The 17,418-nt window shown below is 34.3% G+C and overlaps 3 protein-coding genes across 4 annotated transcripts in view; 2 read left to right on the top strand and 1 right to left on the bottom strand.

The window, feature by feature from the left end:
• The first annotated feature begins 959 nt into the window (after window positions 1-959).
• Window positions 960-3,556, top strand: LOC135957045 (ESF1 homolog). The gene is made up of 2 exons (XM_065507702.1): window positions 960-1,900; window positions 1,960-3,556. Exons 1-2 carry the CDS (start codon window positions 1,028-1,030, stop codon window positions 3,487-3,489), a joined length of 2,403 nt encoding a protein of 800 aa, XP_065363774.1. The 5' UTR covers window positions 960-1,027; the 3' UTR covers window positions 3,490-3,556.
• Window positions 3,557-5,863: 2,307 nt separating this feature from the next.
• DNaseII (deoxyribonuclease II) lies at window positions 5,864-7,335 on the top strand. Its single transcript, XM_065509994.1, has 2 exons — window positions 5,864-5,982; window positions 6,047-7,335. Exon 2 carries the CDS (start codon window positions 6,123-6,125, stop codon window positions 7,035-7,037), a length of 915 nt encoding a protein of 304 aa, XP_065366066.1. The 5' UTR covers window positions 5,864-5,982; window positions 6,047-6,122; the 3' UTR covers window positions 7,038-7,335.
• Window positions 7,053-17,418, bottom strand: part of DAAM (disheveled-associated activator of morphogenesis-like protein) — a 69,106-nt gene continuing 58,740 nt past the window's right edge. For both annotated transcript variants that reach the window (XM_065509992.1, XM_065509993.1), the window contains exons 2-11: window positions 16,086-16,736; window positions 11,353-11,901; window positions 10,872-11,291; window positions 10,627-10,804; window positions 9,891-10,565; window positions 9,619-9,824; window positions 9,166-9,311; window positions 8,935-9,096; window positions 8,707-8,870; window positions 7,053-8,535 (exon numbers count right to left, since the gene is read on the bottom strand). In XM_065509992.1, coding sequence (XP_065366064.1) covers window positions 7,679-8,535; window positions 8,707-8,870; window positions 8,935-9,096; window positions 9,166-9,311; window positions 9,619-9,824; window positions 9,891-10,565; window positions 10,627-10,804; window positions 10,872-11,291; window positions 11,353-11,901; window positions 16,086-16,736 — 4,008 coding nt within the window. In that variant the 3' untranslated portion in view covers window positions 7,053-7,678. The remainder of the gene's footprint in view (window positions 8,536-8,706; window positions 8,871-8,934; window positions 9,097-9,165; window positions 9,312-9,618; window positions 9,825-9,890; window positions 10,566-10,626; window positions 10,805-10,871; window positions 11,292-11,352; window positions 11,902-16,085; window positions 16,737-17,418) is intronic.

The raw sequence follows: 17,418 nt of genomic DNA, 5'->3' as shown, positions 1-17,418 counted from the left end.
TACGTTTACCAACACTGTTACTAGTGTCAATGTTGGTAAGCGTAAAATTGGCGCAAAATGAGAAATAGCGGTAAATTAAGAAAAATGGCTGCCAAAATGGGAGTTACTTATATAATTCATGTAAATAATGTTTGAAAATTAAAAAATTGGATGTGTTTTTTGTTTTTATATAAAAAATCATACAAATCAAAAATTTCTTAATTTTTTAACATTTAAAATCATTTTAAATGTATTTACAGTTACAAATTCTAAGACACTGAGGGTTCGGGACTCTGAGGATCCCAGTACATTGATTTTTCTCTTTATATCTTTTTATATCGCATTCACATTGGAAATTATGTCAATGTTAATAGTTTTCTTTGTATTTTTTAAAATTGAGGAGTTTTCGTGTGAAAATGACAAATATATTTCTGTTTGAACTACAACATAACTTTGACAAGAGTTGTCCACAAGAGACAAATTCATGCGTGGTCAAGAAATTGCTAGCTGCGGACCTCTGAAAAAAATAGTTTTTTTCGATGCTGCTTATAAATTAGATTTGTTCCTAATTTTATAACAATAGAAAAAATCTCCAATATGAATAAATTTCATAAGCAATGTAAACTAAAATCATTAAAAATTATAGGAAACCGCTAAACTGTCATCACTTTTTGAAAGCAGTAGCAGTTAATTTGGAACCGGACAGAAAAAGTGGTTACGATCGTAGATTTTAATAGTATTTAATATTCAAAAGTATAATATTAACATTAATACTCAAAAAACCAAATATGTCTGTGTTTAATAATGTAAAACATATTTAAGTAATGCTCCAAAAGTCACTAAGTAGGCATCAATGTACGAAAGTAGTAGCGGTTTTTAAATAACAGCTGTTTTTTTAAGCTGTCGCTGCCACTGCTGACGTCGAATTGTAATTTCGTTTCTAGAAGTGCACGTGCGATAGATTTTTGTTTTATTTTCCATAAAGTTGATAATTGTTGAGAAAAATAGTGCAAATTTGTTAAAAATACACAGAAAATTAATTAAAAATATGGCTAAAGATAAAGTGAATAAAAAAGAAAAGCCAAAAAGTGAAAATAAAGTCCAACAAAATGATACTGCAAAACCAACAAGTGGCATTTGGCAAGATGAACGTTTTCAGCATTTGGTGTCGGATCCGCGCTTCAAAAGTCTGCCCAAACAGCAAAGGAAAGTTAAAATTGATAAACGTTTCCAGGGCATGTTTACAAATGATAAATTTAAAGTGAAATATACAGTGGACAAATACGGTCGTCGTGTAAATAAATCAAATGCCGAGGATTTGAAAAAGTTTTACGAGTTGGACTCGAGTGCTGAAGAAAGCGACGAAGAAAAGGAGGGAAAACAAAATGTAGAAGAAGAAAGTCAGGATGAAGAAGCCAAGGCCAGCTCTTCTGAAGGAGAGGAAGATGAGGAAAGAGAAAAAGAAGAAAAGGCCATAATACAACAGGAAGGTGAAGTAGATGAAAATGATGAATTGATTAGTGATGGCGAGGAGGTGCCCAAAAGTTTGCGTGAACGTTTAGTAGATCCCAATATTGATTATGCCAGAGGAGAGGGACGTTTAGTAACCGATTCCTCCTCGGATGATGAATCTTCAGAAGATGAAGATCCTGAAATGTATATAGATCATGTATGGGGTGAATTGGCCAATGATGCAGAGACTACAGAAGATTCCACCAAACGTTTGGCGGTATGCAACATGGATTGGGATCGTGTCAGGGCGGTCGATTTAATGGTGTTGTTTAGTTCATTTCTGCCACCCGGCGGCTCTGTTTTAAGTGTGAAAATTTATCCTTCAGAATTTGGCAAGCAACGTTTGAAGGAGGAAGAATTACATGGGCCACCAGAATTGGTGGGTTTGGGCAAAGAAGCCTCGAAACAGGTAAGTTTTTTTTACATTTATTATTAAAGGAATTATGTTTACTAAGTACTAACTTACAGAATGGCAGTTCAAAGAAACAAAATGAAGCAGACTCCTCCGATGATTCTGATGATGATAATGAATTGGTGGAAGAACAAGACAGTGATGCTGGTGAAGGTGATGACTATCACATGGAAAAGTTGCGGCAATACCAACTTAATCGTTTGCGTTACTATTATGCTGTGGTGGAATGTGATTCTGTACCAACCGCAGATAAAATCTATCACGAATGTGATGGCATAGAATATGAAAGTTCAGCCACAAAAGTCGATCTGAGATTTATACCCGATGATACCTCCTTTGAGGAGGATGAGCCCACAGAGGTATGCACTGAATTGCCAGATGCCAATAGCTACAAACCCAGACAGTTTACCACCACAGCTTTGCAGCAGGCCAAAGTAGATTTAACTTGGGATGAGACAGCGGTAGATAGAAAAGAATTGGGCGATAAATTATCATCTGGAAAACTTGAAGGTATTAGTGATAAAGATTTGCGTAAAATAGTGGCCTATAGCAGTGAAGAAGAGCAAGACGAGGAGGGAGATGATGAAAAGGAAGAGGAAAGTGAAATTGAAGAAGAAACTAAAACAACCAAGGATACTAAACAAGAAAAGAAAAAATCGAAGAAAAAATCCCAAAAGAAAGATGAAGTTATTAACAAATACAAGGCTTTGTTAGCGGAAATCAATGAAAAGGAAGAAAAAGAAAAGGAAAAAAAGAAATATCAAATGGAATTCTCTTGGGAAGTGAATAATGATAAAACAAATCCCTTCAAAGATGATGAAATTGAGGAAGAAACCAAAAAACCCCAAGCCAATCTTACGCCCATAGAAAAGGTTTTGCAAAAACGCAATGAAAAGAATAAAAAACGCAAGGAGGAAAGAAAGAAAAAGAAAATGCAAACAAACGGCCAAGATTCCGAGTCTGAGCTCGATTCCATACCCGATAATATTGACATGGACGATCCCTATTTTGCTGAAGAATTTGCTAATGGCGATTTTGAGGATCCCCAAGCCAAACGTAAAGAAAAACAGAAGAAACAAAAACAATTAAAGGTTGAACAAGAGCAAGAAGATGAGAAACAGGCCAAAGAATTGGAATTACTGTTGGATGACAATGAAGAAGATGATGGCAAACAACACTTTAGTTTGGATAAGATACTAAAAAGTGAACAAGAAACTAAATCTAAAAAGAAACGTAGAAAACAACTTATGAAATCGAAAAAATCTGTAGAAGAATCCCAAAAACCCGTGGAAGATAATTTCGAATTGGATATTAATGATCAACGTTTTAAGGCTGTATTTAGCTCGCATGAATTTAATATAGATCCTACTGATTCTCACTTTAAGAAAACCAAAGCCATGGAACAATTAATACATGAAAAACTTAAAAGAAGACATGGTGATGGTGATGAGAAAACCACAACTAATTCACAAACTATTGCAGAAGCAGAAGAAAGTGTTAACAAAAAACCCAAAAAACATATTGAAAATAGTATGTTGGTGAAGAGTCTTAAACGCAAAATACAAATGAAACAACAGGGTAAATAATTGCAAATAATTGCCAGCTAAAATGGTGAGTGATTAGAGCAATATGTAGTTATAGTTTTTTGTAGAGTTATTCAATAATAAATAATTTGTAAAAGAAAGTTACAAAGAAAAAAAAAACACATTTATGGCTTTATTTATAATATAATTTTAAATTTATCAAAATTTTATAAAATTACAATATTTTATTTTATAAAATTTTGATAAACTTTAAAATTTTATTATGAATAAGGCCTTTACACAATTTCTAATACCCTGAATATAATCAGATTTTGTTCCCAATAACTTTGAAAACCAGCTAAATTTTACTGGAATTATAAATTAAATTGAGGAAATTATTGAAATTATTTAGCGGAACATTTTATGTTAAAAAAATTTCACATTTGAGTTAAATACTGTTTGGGTGAAAAATTGTTTAGATGAAAAATATTTTTGGGTGAATTTTTTTTTAGGTGCACAATTTTGGGTTAAAAATTTTTGTAAACTTTTGTTGAACAAATTTTTAGGTGGAAATTTTTTTAGGTGAAAAATATTTGGGTTAAAAATGTTATTTGAAAACCATTGGTGAACAGATTTTTAGGTGAAAAATATTTGGGTTAAAAATGTTATTTGAACAAATTTTTTTGGTGAAACATTTTTTAGGTGGGAAAATTTTTTGGATGAATTTTTTTTTTTAGATTATAAATATTTTTTGTTCAAACATTTTTTAGGTGAAAAATATTTTTGGGTGAATTTTTTAAGTGAAAAATATTTTTCAACAAAAAAAAATTTTTAGTGAAAAATTTAAATTTTTAAATTTTTAAATCTTAATGTAAACGAATATGTTTGCAAACCTATGGTGAAAAATATTTTTGTCTGAAAAATTTTTTTTGTGTGAAAAATATTGTTTTTAATTCATTTCAAAATTTGTTGGATGGAAAAATGTAGTTTTTGTTACAACAAACACACGAAAAATAAATGTACCAAAAGTTGCATTTATAACCAAGTCTAAGTTTTCATTTTTCAAACCACAAAAAAATTAGAAATGAATATTTTTGGGAAAAAAATTTTTTTTCTTGTGAACAATTTTTTATATGTAAACAAATACAACCCACAATATTAATATTATTTTTGGTTGAAATTTTATATCTTTTCACTATTAAATGGTTTTTCTGGGCTAGTTTTTGTTTATTTCAAAAATTTTATGAATAGAAATTTGGTTTTTTATTTTCATAGCAAAAATGTGTCTATATAATAAAATGTTGGTGAACAAATTACATGATGTAAAACTATATTCCAGCAATCCCTTTTTGTTCTCAATAAATCTAACAAAAATAATATACAACAACAACTAAGGATGCAACAACTAAAGGGTATTTTTTTATAGAGGCCGAGAAATTTTAACTGAAAAAGAAATAGGTTTTCATATCGACCATCAAAAAAAAAAAGTTGGTCGTGGAACCAAAAAGTCCGTGTGTTGTAAATGCGATAGGACCCAAGCGAAAGGAGCTAGCTGGCTAAAATTTCGGACCATAATTTCACAAATGTACACACTGAATACTGTTTGAGCAGTCATACGTTCTGAACATCGTTATTTGTGGACCCGTGGAATCATTGGTCCACAGATAACGATGGTCAGAAAAATGACTGCTCTCCAAACATTGAGTTTTTCTGGATTTAATGGTGTTTCGACAATGGCTTGAGGATTATCATCGCTCCAAATACGGCAATTCTGTTTATTGCTGATTTTCAAAATAAATTTGAACAATTTGCAAACGTTTTGCAAATTTAACAGAGGCTTGGGCATGGAATTCCCTCATAACGGGTACGAAACGATCACCCTGTTTGGCTGGACCCGAAGAACGATATAATTCTATTTCTCTGGCCACATCGGCTTAACCGGTGCGCAACATTTGTGTATCTTTGTCCATTTCACCTAATGATACCTTAAAGGCTTCTCTGACATGGGGTATATCTCGAGTTTAAGTAACTCTTTGAATTTCTTATCTGGATTTAGTATCACCCAAACGATTCAAAGAAGCCAAACGGAAGCCAGAAGCATTACCAGGAGCTCTACGATTCATTTAGTTTCCAAAAATAAATAGAAATGCAAAATATTACATTTTTGTTTATTTTCTAGTCATAAATAAAAAACACCCTTTATTTTGTTATGAATCAGTTTAGGGGTTCTTTTTGTTTATTGTTTGTTTTTTGCCTGGCGATCGTTAAACTGATATCCAAACCCTTGCTGTAGTATTTAGTTTACTAGTTCATTACTTTACGAGTGTGTGTATAAGAGTTCTCACATTTCTCTTTATTAATTTGCTTTGTTAGTTTAAAACTCAGTTTGTGTTTAAAAGTTCTTTAAGCAGCATCATATTTTAGTCTTAAAAAAATGATTTCAAAACTAATACAAAATTTAATACTGATAATTTTAATTTGTAATTTGTTGAGTTTGATTAAAGCCAAGGAGATAAAGGTTTCTTGCAAAAATGATAAAGGAGAAAATGTAGACTGGTGATTATTATTTATTTGAAAAATTCTGTTAACAAAATTAGTTTTCAATGAAATTGTGTTTTAGGTTTTATCTTTACAAACTGCCTGCCCATTATTCAAGTGATAAAACTGTTGAGTTTGATAAGTCTGGCTTGAGTTATATGTATTTAACTAATGCGTCTTATGAGGAATGGACTTTATCCCAGCATAAAATAACTGAAACATCGTCTATGCCAGCTTTAACCTTGGAACCCTTAAATGCCAATCCCCTGGTTTTAATGCTGGCCTATAATGATGAATTTCCCAATGGCCAGGTGATTGCCTCGGGAGGCCATACTAAAGGTGTTATAGCTACTGATGGTCTTACAGGCATTTGGCTGGTACATTCTGTACCTAAATTTCCTTCCATTCCACGATATGAATATCCCTCGACGGCTGCTCATTATGGACAAAGTTTTCTGTGCATTACATTAAATTCAACGGAAATGGAGAAAATCGGTGAACAATTGCTGTTCAATGAACCAAATATTTATTATGATCGAGTGCCTGTGACTTTAAGCGATAAATTTCCTCATTTGGAACAAGCCATACAAAAACAATGGATCCGTACAGAACCGTTTAATAATATTTTGGACTTGAAGACTTTACAGGGTTCTATATTTAAATCTTTTGCCAAAACCTCTCAATTTAATAAGGAATTGTATGAAGATTTTGTGGCTCCCACTTTGGATACTAATCTATTAGTGGAAACCTGGCGTAATGGTGCTGGTAATTTCAATTCCAACTGCTCGCTCAATGACAAAGTCTACAATATACAAGCTATTGAATTAAATGATTTAAAAATAGATTTCAATACCACCCATGATCATTCCAAATGGGCGGTTTCACAAAGTGTAGGCTTGAAATTCTGGCGCTGGCGTTTTCGTTCCACCTCTAACTGGATTTGTGTGGGCGATATAAATCGCCAACAGCATCAGCTGCAAAGAGGTGGTGGCGTTTTGTGCCAACAGCACAAAAAGGTGGCCAAACTTTATAGGAAATTGATTAAACAATATGAAAATTGCTCGAAATCTTAAATGAAACTCTTCGTGTTTTAGTATAGGGGTTTTCAGTTTTATTTTTATTAATTTATAAAGTAATTTCTAATAATTCATATGCTTAACTTTACATATACAATTTCTTCTTCTTTTAAATTTGTATTTTTCTCTTTTAATTAATTTATAATATAAATATTTGTCTGCTGTATTAGTCTTTATTTTTTTTCCTACATAAACTTTTTCTCAAACAAAAACAGCAAAATTCAAAACATTTTCTTTAATTTCTTTTCTTTAAATATAATAAAAAACTAATTTAATAAATGGTTTTAATACAAAAGTGTGTGTGTTTGTGGGTTTTTTTTTGTTTTTCATTAAGTGTTAAATACATACAATATAGATTTTTAAATAATTTTGGTTTAATGCTTTCATTTGTTATAAAAAAAGAACATTTTCTCTTGCTCGAAGATACTTAATTAAATAGAGTTATTTTCATGTTTTAAAAATATGTAATAATTACAATAATATAATTTAGGGGGGGTTTTTTACAATCTCTATGGAATTTAACAATTAAAAATTAAACAAAAAACCATTAAAAAAAATCAATAAATACAAAGATGGCAAACATCAGTTAAATTTTCTTCGTAATATTAACGAGATTCTTATTAAGACTCTTCTTTAATCTATTGTCTTCTGACGGTACGTTCTCGACTTTCTTCTCTGTGCAGACCATGGCGGGGAGGAGAAGTACTGCCATTGCTAAGTCTGGTCTTGCGTGATCTTTTAAATTTGGCCATATCTTCGCCAAAAACATCACCCGTCCTTAAAGCCGATATTAAATCATCAAACTCTCCCTTGTTGTCACCCTTGACGGGACTGCCGGGACCATTGGATGACTTCAAACCCAAGTTACGGGCCACTGAGGACATAAGACCCTCCTTGCTCTTGCGCTCTATTGTGCGTTTCTTTAATTCGGCCTCTTGTTTGGCCCGTTTCTCTTCCTCCTCTTGCCTTTTCCTTAAATTCTCATTGTCCTGTTTGGCTTCGCCAAATGTTGTTAGGAAAGTATCGAAAATACCAAAGAACTCATCGGGCTGCAATACCGCACCATCTTCGCCAAACAATCTAACAGCTCTATCAAATCTGGTCTTCATGTCTTGGAATTTATCTTCCAATTCTGCAAATCTAACAGAGGCTTGGGCATGGAATTCCCGCATAACGGGCAAGAAACGATCACCCTGTTGGGCTGGACCCGAAGAACGATGGAATTCAATTTCTCTGGCCACATCGGCCAAACCGGTGCGCAACATTTGTATATCTTTGTCCATTTCACCCAACGATACCTTAGAGGCCTCTCTGACATGGGGTATATCTTCTTCGAGTTTGAGTAAATCTTTGAATTTCTTATCTATAACTTGAACTAAGAAGTGCAAGAGTGTGGTGCCCTTGGCGGCACTGGATTTAGTATCACCCAGACGATTCAAAGAAGCCAAACGGAAGCCAGAAGCATTGCCACGAGCTCCACGATTCATGTAGTTTCCTTTAAGAAAAAAGAAAACAAAAGAAGTTATAAAATTTCCAATTCCAAATAAAAAAATGTTCGTTGGAGAGTCACGGAAACTGAAAATGTTTGTTTGAATTCCAAAATATTTTCAATTTGAATCGAATTAGCCGGTTTAATCCCATTACTTCGATATGAAAGGAAACTTACCTAAAGCTAATACAAGTTCCAATAGTTTCCGTAAACGTCTGGAGCGTGCTACTTCTCTGGAGGCTTCCATTACACTGGTTATGCGTGGTATTAAATCATTAACCGTTATCATGAAACGTTTCTTGTAATGTAAACTCTTCAATCTTTGTTCGTAATGAGGAATCCTAGAAAAACAAATACAAATCCTTAGAAAGTTTGTCTCCTTTCAAAAAAAAATATTGAACTTACTTTGAAATTTCGTATAAGAAACGATCGGCTCTAGCCAACGATTCAATATCCTCACTGTGCTCATCCAATAAAGCTCTTTCTTCGGCGGATGGTGTAAATTTCAACAATTGCTCAACCATATCCAAAGCTAATTGTTCATTTGAATCCATAGATAATATGGCTCTGTATTAAGGAAAACATTTAATAATAAATTTTGTATAAAAAAAAAGATAAATCTATAATTTAACTTACTTGGAGATTTCTTCATCAGTCATTTTCAATTTACTCAATAGAATTGTACAATTTTGAGCACGTCTACCATCAATAACTGAGAGAACTTTATTGCGTGGCTTACTGCCCATCATGCGCAGATCCTCTATGGAGCCATCTGTGACTTGCTAAAGTTTGAAAGAAGAGAATATTTTAGTATTTTAACCATATTTCCAACAAGTCTGATAGCTTTAATCGACCAAAATTTATATACCCTTCCCCTGAGTATACTTTAAGATAAAGATTGAAAACAATTTAGGTTGAAAAAAAAATTTTTGGATGGACAAATTTTTTTGGAAAAAAATTCGAGTTAAAAATTTTTTGGTGAAAAACGGACATGCTTTATATAGGTCGCAGGTTGAAGATTATAAAGATGTTGCTAAACATGTCCTTAAATGTTGCTAAACATAGTTTTCATTTGCAACCAATACTTACTTGAACTCCATTCTTTTGATAGGCGGAAAATAGCTTATCTATAGATTCCAACTCGATATTGTTATACCATTTGGATTCGTCTAACTCACTCCAAACAGTACCTTGAACTTTGGCATCGGGGAGCTTGGACCAATTGAAACTCTTTAAGGGATTCGTAGGCTGTGGCACATTTTTCTTGGCTACTTCGGGTTTAGGAGCTGGTGGAGCTACACAATTAGAATAAATTAATTAAAAAAGACGTTAAACAATTATAAAACTATTTGTAAACTTACCCATGGCTTGAGTCATAGTGGGTGGTGGAGGTGGTCCTGGACAAGGTGGCGGTGGTGGTGGGGCAGCCATCATTGGTGGTGGAGGAGGTGGTATAACTTTCATGGGTGGCGGTGGTGGTGGAGGTGAAACAGCTCCATTACAGCCCGTCAAGCCAGCCACCTTTTGGTCATCGGGTATACTACCCTCGGTAACTAATCTTTCTAAACGTGCCCTCTCCTGCTGTTCTGTCATTAGTTTGTGTTGTAAATCTTCCAATTTCATTTCTGCAGTTTGGGCTCTTTGTACTGCTTGTGAATGATTGGCGGATTCCTTTTCCAAACGTTCACGCATGCGCGCCAGACCTGTCTCCAAATCTTCCTTTTCCTGCATGCGCAAGTCTAGTTCTTGTTCTTTTTTGGCTAAACGTGATTGTATGTCGAAATTTTCCTTCTCCAATTCATCGGCTCGCTTGCGGGCCTGGGTAAGCTCTTCTTCTTTGACTAAAAGATGTACCAATTTGGAAACATTGATTTCCAAAGGCGATACATCGGGATCATGTACAGGGGAAATAGCGGTTTTCTCCTTATTAGGATCGTCAGTATCAATATCACTGCGAGGTCTGCCCTCGGTTTGTAAAACGATTTGTTGGACCACACGGTCAAACAGCAACCAATGCTGGGTACAATGGCCAGTGTCTATAGAAAGTGAAAAACATGAATTTCGTTTAAATCTAACAATAGTGGAAAAGAAACTTACAAGGCAGCAACAGCATGTGTTGGAATAGAGACAACATATGAGGATAGGCGGGTGAATGACTCAGTTTTCGTCTTAGCAACTCAAACATGGCGCTGGCACTCTTTGTATCCACATGCTCATGTTCAAATTTGCGAGCCAGTTCTTTTTCATCCTCCGCTCTTACCATTTCAAAGAAGTCCTGAATGAATGTTCATATTATAATTAAAGAAGTTGTAATATTTATTAAAATAAAGAGTTTAACCTACCAAATGTCTGTCTAGAGTTTCATTTTCATGCTTCCTCAACTTGTCTATGATGGGTTGTATGCCCATCATTAGGAATTCGTAACGCAAATGCAGCCTAAACTCCAGATTCTCTTGGCCGGGGCCATAATTTAACACAGCATTAATGAAAGACATAATCGCCGTCTTCAAATTAACATCATCTCTGTAGGCTCCTGTGGAGCGATCCAAATCATTAATAATGCTTTGGAATCTAGTCCTTTCGGCGGCAAATTCTTGGAAATTTAGCATGGCCTGTAAAACTTTACGATGGCCACCAGGCACCAAACAAACTGCACCCAAGATTTCCAAAGCAGCCACTTTAGTTTTAATATTATCGGCCGCCAAAGAGCGGGCTATGGTATCAATCGAGGTGGGATGAGCCAAAACATGAGCTCGTCCAGTCTTTAATTAAAAATTTACACAAATTAATATAGATTTTTAATTGAATTAATTAAAAACTTACCGAATTATTCATTAAAGCTTTAATGCAACCAATTAGACTAGTATGGAATGGACTATTCGCTACGCGTATATCCATTTTTTGCAATAGGTTGAGGAGAGCTGGCAAACCCTCAAATTCCACAAATCTTAGGACGAAACTGTGGGTCGATGTTCTTAGAGCGGTTTTCAAAGCATCGAGGAAATGTGTATGGCTTTCGATGCGTACATTGTATTCATGACACGGAGAATCTTCCGGACTGACAGATATATGCATGGCCAAGTCCTTAAGACGTTCCACATAATGTTCGGCTGTAGGCGGTTGGCTTATATTACTCGATGGACCACCATCTATGGTGTCCAAGGGTGATTTACGCGAACAATATATTTGCCATTTCTTTTGGGGTGGTAAACTTAGCATAGCCTCTTTGTTGGGTGCTGTCAAATCCAATTCTTCCACCAATTCGGCAAACTTTGTATCCAATTCATCTACCGAGGGCATGGGCTGTGTGGGTGTTAGAGTTTGTAGGGTGAAAGCTCCTTCAACCACACAAATTTCAGGCGGTTCGTCATCCTGCAAAAATTATAATTTTATTTTGTTTTAATTTTATTTTTAAGTCAAAGTTTTGCAATATTCATATTCATAATCGTATGAGTATCATTTTAAAATTAATTCACTGTTAATAGTGCATAACCAATTAATTATTTGCAAAATGTAGATAGACCAGCAACAAAAAATAACTCCATTAATAATCGACTTAAAGTGATTGTTAAAAAAAGTTGAACAAAGTTTTAGTTTTACTCCAAAGAGGTTGTTGTTTGACTGGCGTTTTGGTTTCATTATGCACCTAGTGCCAAGTAAGGTTTTTCTTTTGTTTTTCCTTAACGAATGAATGTTTCACTTAATGCAGCAATAAATCGATAAATTACCAAAGGCTACAAATAAAACAACTTTGAAAGTATTTTTTTTATATTGTATACAAAATAGTTTATCTATCTATAAATATGTTTATAATGTGAATTTCTAATACAACCTATTTTGTTGATGGCTTCAACATGATAATATGAAGAGTTGTTTTGCCTAGAAACAAGTATTAATATTAACTCTTTAAATGTCGTATGGAAATCTATAACTGCAAGTGTCCAAATATACATGGAATCAGAGCAAAGATTCAAATTCAAGGAACCATTGGATTTGAATTCCTCATCTATTTCCCAGATCTCTCTTTGGCATTTATGCGAGGAGACTTGGCTTGTCCTATAACGATTTCTGTAGAAGCTGTCAACATGATTTATCATCTTCTTTGCCATTGTCCGGCATTAGGAGATCTACGCTTAAGGTTTCTGGGACATCGTTCCTTAAATAGTATTTCTGAGCTCTCGGACATGAAGCTAGAGTACATTAAGGCCTTTATCATGAATAGCAATTGGCTAAACAGGCCCGACACGGGAATCTCCACGGAGAGACCTAATATCCGCCAATTGACTGTTGCTTAATAAAATACTCTTCTCCTCTCTTTCTCGGACCTTCTTTCTCATCACTTTTCTAACTCTTCATCACATCTGACTGTCCCCTTCTCTTTTCATTTCTATATGCCTTGACCTATAACGACTTCTATAGAAGTTGTCATAATGAAGAGGAGGATGAGACCATTTTCCATCTTCTTTGTCATTGTCTGGCATTAGGAGATCTACGCTTACGGTTTCTGCGACATCGTTCCTTAAATAGTATGTCTGAGCTCTCGGACATGAAGCTAGAGTGCCTTAAGGCCTTTATCAGGAATTGGCTAATCAAGCCAGATCGGGAATCTTCACGGAGAGGCCTAATATTTGTCAATATTCTCCTCTCCTCTCTTTCTCTTTCTCGGAACTTCTTTCTCTTCACTTTTCTAACTCTTCATTACATATGACTGTCCCCTTCTCTTCTTTCTATTTTTTACTTTCAGGTGACACAAAGGGACCTATTGCCTGGTTTCAAGCTGCTCTTCTTTCCTGTCTTCACTTTGCTATCTAACCTAACCTTCCCAGATCTCTGAAGTTTTAGCTTAACATCCTCACTGAAAATTATTCGCAACCCACCTTAGTATATTCGATTCCGATTTGATAACCCTTTTCCCTAGCTGGGTCTTCAATTTTAAAGGTGAAAGTCTTGATTTGCTGCTAACTTCATTGCTCCATTTTGTGTGTTATTAACCCAGAAACATTAGTTTGTCTGCTGAAGTCTTCCCCTTAAATTTGATAAATCTTGAAGTTCTACAACTTGCAGCCAACTTCATTACTATTAAGTTCCAGGGGTCTACTGGCTAATACGGTTCGAAAGAGATCATTTTGTATTCTCAGTAGGCTTCTTAATTTAGTCCAAATTTAAAATAACTTCTCACAATTTTAATGGTTCACAAGGGATTAATGATTGCATTTTATTACATGAGCTACATGTTACATTAAATGCTATTTTTGGAAAATCTACTTAAAAACAAATTAAAATATTTTGTTTAAATGTTGATACTAAAAGAGGCATGTTTGAATTTCTTGTTTGACAAGCAACAAATTATGATAGAAGAATAAAAAATATCATAGATTTAAAATAGTTTTGGGAGACTTTGATTACATTAAGTCCAAACTAGGCCTTAATTTCTACAATATTATAGAACTGGTCATGGTCAGTCATATTCTTCCCATTTAAAATGTCGAAAGAAGAATCTACATACATATATTTTACATTTAGCATTCTCTTAGGGAAACTGTTTTTTCAATTTACATTTTAATTAAATCCATATTAAATCTTATAATATCATCATTATTCTTCAACCTTGTTTGTGTTGTTAGCGTCGCATTTCTTTAAATGACGCCAGCTAAAAACTTATTTAAAATAGACAGTCATCTTAAATAAAAAAAAGTTAAGAAAAATTGTTTGTCAAATCATCAAAGCAGAGGTGGGCATACTAAACTCAAAGGAATCGATTTCTTACTTTAATTTATAGCAAAAGTTGGAACAAGTTATCTTGCTTTTCCTATTTAATGGAAACCAAATACTGTTGTCAAGTCTGTGTCCATAAAGGTCAAGATAATAATGCGCTTTATCCAAATAAACTAACATACAGGGAAATGAGATAGCAGATGATCTGGACTATATTAAGAGGGACTGGCAGGTTAAACCTCCAATATGCCACTACTATAGGTTGATCTTCGAAATATTCCGGGACTCTATGAACCAATCCTGGTATAGTAGGACGGATTGCAGGGTGTTCAAAGCTATTTGACCAAAGTTGGATGCAAAGGAAACCTGAATACTAATTGGTTTGGATAGGAAATGTCTCAGGTCTTTAGTAGGAAAGATAACCTACTAAAGACCTGATAAAGATAAACCTCCAATATGCCACTACTATAGGTTGATCTTCGAAAGATTCCGGGACTCTACGAAGCAATCCTGGTATAGTAGGACGGATTGCAGGCTGTCCAAAGCTAATTGACCAAAGTTGGATGCAAAGGCAACCTGAGTACTAATTGGTTTGAGTAGGAAATGTCTCAGGTCTTTAGTAGGAAAGATAAACCGATCACTGCTCAATCAGAGCCTTCATTGGTAAATGGGATATGGGAGCACACGACTTCTTTAGGATGTGCAAGGAACTAGAGACAGTGGAACATATTCTGTGTAACTGTCCTAGATTACAGGGTCTCAGGCAAAAATGGCTAGGAGAAAGATTCCATGATGAACTTTCACTACTTCTCTTCATTAGTTCTAGTTCACACCTTGCTATATTTCTAACGGGTATCACATTGGATCCTATGGGTCTCCGAGTGGAAGTGTACTTCTTATCCTTCTGCTATAGAAAATGGGGCAATTGCTTAAAACTTATGTTGCTCCATCATGATCTCAGTTGTGTCAAAATGGCTCTTGTTTTACGCTACAGAATCATCTCTGTGATGTTGAAGTTAGCCAGACTCCTCTCATGACATCCCGGAAGAAATTGTTACGCGCTGCGATACAATGGATCCTCCATATACCTCTGTATGTTTATATAGTTCATATACATGAGTTCAACTGTATGATGTTGAAATTTGGAAGACCCCTCCAATGAAATCTCAGAAGGAACTGTTGCGTCACCATGAAATTGGGTTCCCGGATCTGTAGAACCTTTGTTTTCTAATAAAAATTGTGATCAGAGGTTATTTAAACTCTACATTTTCGCAGCTTTGAATATTTCTCCACTGGGTACGGAAGGTGACTGACTACACTGCATCATTGTTTCGTTTGAAAGGGTCAACAAATTAGATGAAAAGGTTTAAATCAAGTCCTGCTTGGATTATAACTTCTTCGAAATTCTTAATGGCTATCAAGAGTTTAACAAACTTTCATGAATTTTTACATTCAAGGAATGTTTAGGAGCAGGTCGGGTTCTTGAATCATATAGAGTTCTATCTTGTTAGAGGGCGTAATTGTAGGGAAGTTGTTCAAAACATAGCTGTACTTAAGTCTTGTTTATGATGCTATTGCTATAGATTTTTGCATTTTCTATTTGTTCTAATGTTCAATGTTGTTCTGCTCTGGCTACTCTATTAGTTTTTAAAAGTTACGGCCAAGGTTAATACTATTAAGAATTAATTACATTGTAATATTCCCAAGTGATGATTAAACAACACAGACTAGACAACAAACAATCTTACATTAGCCCAAGATGACTGACTAGTCTCATGATGATTAGACACTTGTTAATATGATTTAATATCATTAAATTAAAATTCACTTCCAAAACTCACCTGAAAACACCCACACCAACCGCGTCTGCCTCTAAACGCCGGCATTTTCTTTTGCTGCTGATGTCTGTAGAACTTTTGCAAGGGAGTTTCTCGTATCTGTTCGCTTTTACTGTTATTGTCTGTAGTGTTGTCTTTGCCACTAAACTGATAGCCGAATGTGTAACCTAAAATATTATTGGCATAAAAGGAATTTGAAACGCCACCAACATTATCATCTTTTGGTTGCAACGATGCTGGATCGTTAGGATCACTGGCGCCGTTATTATGCTGTTGCCAGTAGCGTTGTAAACTGTGCAGACAATTGAGTTCCGGTAGACGAGCTTTTAATTGACTAAAGTCAAAACGCTGGTGAAAGGATGTAGACGAAGTATCGCTGGTAGCACTATTCGTATTGGTATTATTGTGGAGAGTGTGGTTATGATTATGATTGTGAGAGTGATGATGTGAATCGTTGTTGTTGTTGATATTAGTTGTTGTGGTATGAAGGTTGGTTATGTGGTTTATTTGCTGCTGCTGTAATTGTTGCGTCTGCTGTTGCAGGCTGGTTGATTTCTGTAGCGTACTATCCGGTGTGGTCTGCAGCGAATCGTTGTTCGCACTCAAAGTATCAGGTTCATTAGTACAGCTGCTAATAGGACACGACTGTAAAGTCTGTAAGAGTTTAAAGAAAACAAGAAAATTATATTATAATCGTAATAATTTATTTTGTTTTTAAATGGAACTAAAAAATTTAATTTCGAATTTTTTTTTTTTTGGTTTTAACAAATTTATCATTAAATATTGCCAAATCTATGGTTTTTAAGAAACACATGTTAATTTTGTTAAGTTTTTTTCCTATTGTAATTTTCGAAAGGTGTTGTTTTGCTATTGTTGCTAAATTTATAACTTTTTGCTTAATAAGATTGTGTTTGTTTGATAGTGTTGCATATTCAAGCCGTATGTTGCAGTTAACTTTGTTGCCTGTTCATTAGGTGCGCGTGCTTTGAGGCAATTAACCCCTTGTTTATAGTTGGAAGTACATAAATATGCTTTAAATTAACTATTAATGTTTATTTTTGAATACCTAAAAAGTAAAGCGTTTAAATTTAGTATGGACTGGGGAATTTGTTAAACCAATAAAATATTTCCTTTTAATTCCTGGTTTTAATTTCTCAGTTTTTGGAATCGATTTTCAAACATTAAATTATATCAATATTTCTTTAAATAGTGAAAATTCCATTACAAACCTTTGCATGTTTTCATCGATTTTCATCATGTTTAAATATTTTATCAGTTTTGCTTGGCTAAATCGATAATTTACTCAAAACTTATGTTTATTTAATTAAACAAATTT

The sequence above is a fragment of the Calliphora vicina genome, chromosome 4 (assembly GCF_958450345.1).
Source record: "Calliphora vicina chromosome 4, idCalVici1.1, whole genome shotgun sequence".
Lineage (NCBI taxonomy): Eukaryota > Metazoa > Arthropoda > Insecta > Diptera > Calliphoridae > Calliphora > Calliphora vicina.
Note: the sequence above shows the minus strand (reverse complement) of the source record. Positions and strands in the feature narration are given on the sequence as shown.

What these genes read in the sequence shown, in the direction of transcription:
- LOC135957045 (XM_065507702.1), top strand. Translation starts at nt 1,028, where the DNA reads ATGGCTAAAGATAAAGTGAATAAAAAAGAAAAGCCAAAAAGTGAAAAT. An exon ending in GCAAAGAAGCCTCGAAACAG is followed by an intron (nt 1,901 to 1,959) that starts GTAAGTTTTTTT and finishes ACTAACTTACAG; the next exon opens with AATGGCAGTTCAAAGAAACA.
- DNaseII (XM_065509994.1), top strand. Translation starts at nt 6,123, where the DNA reads ATGTATTTAACTAATGCGTCTTATGAGGAATGGACTTTATCCCAGCAT.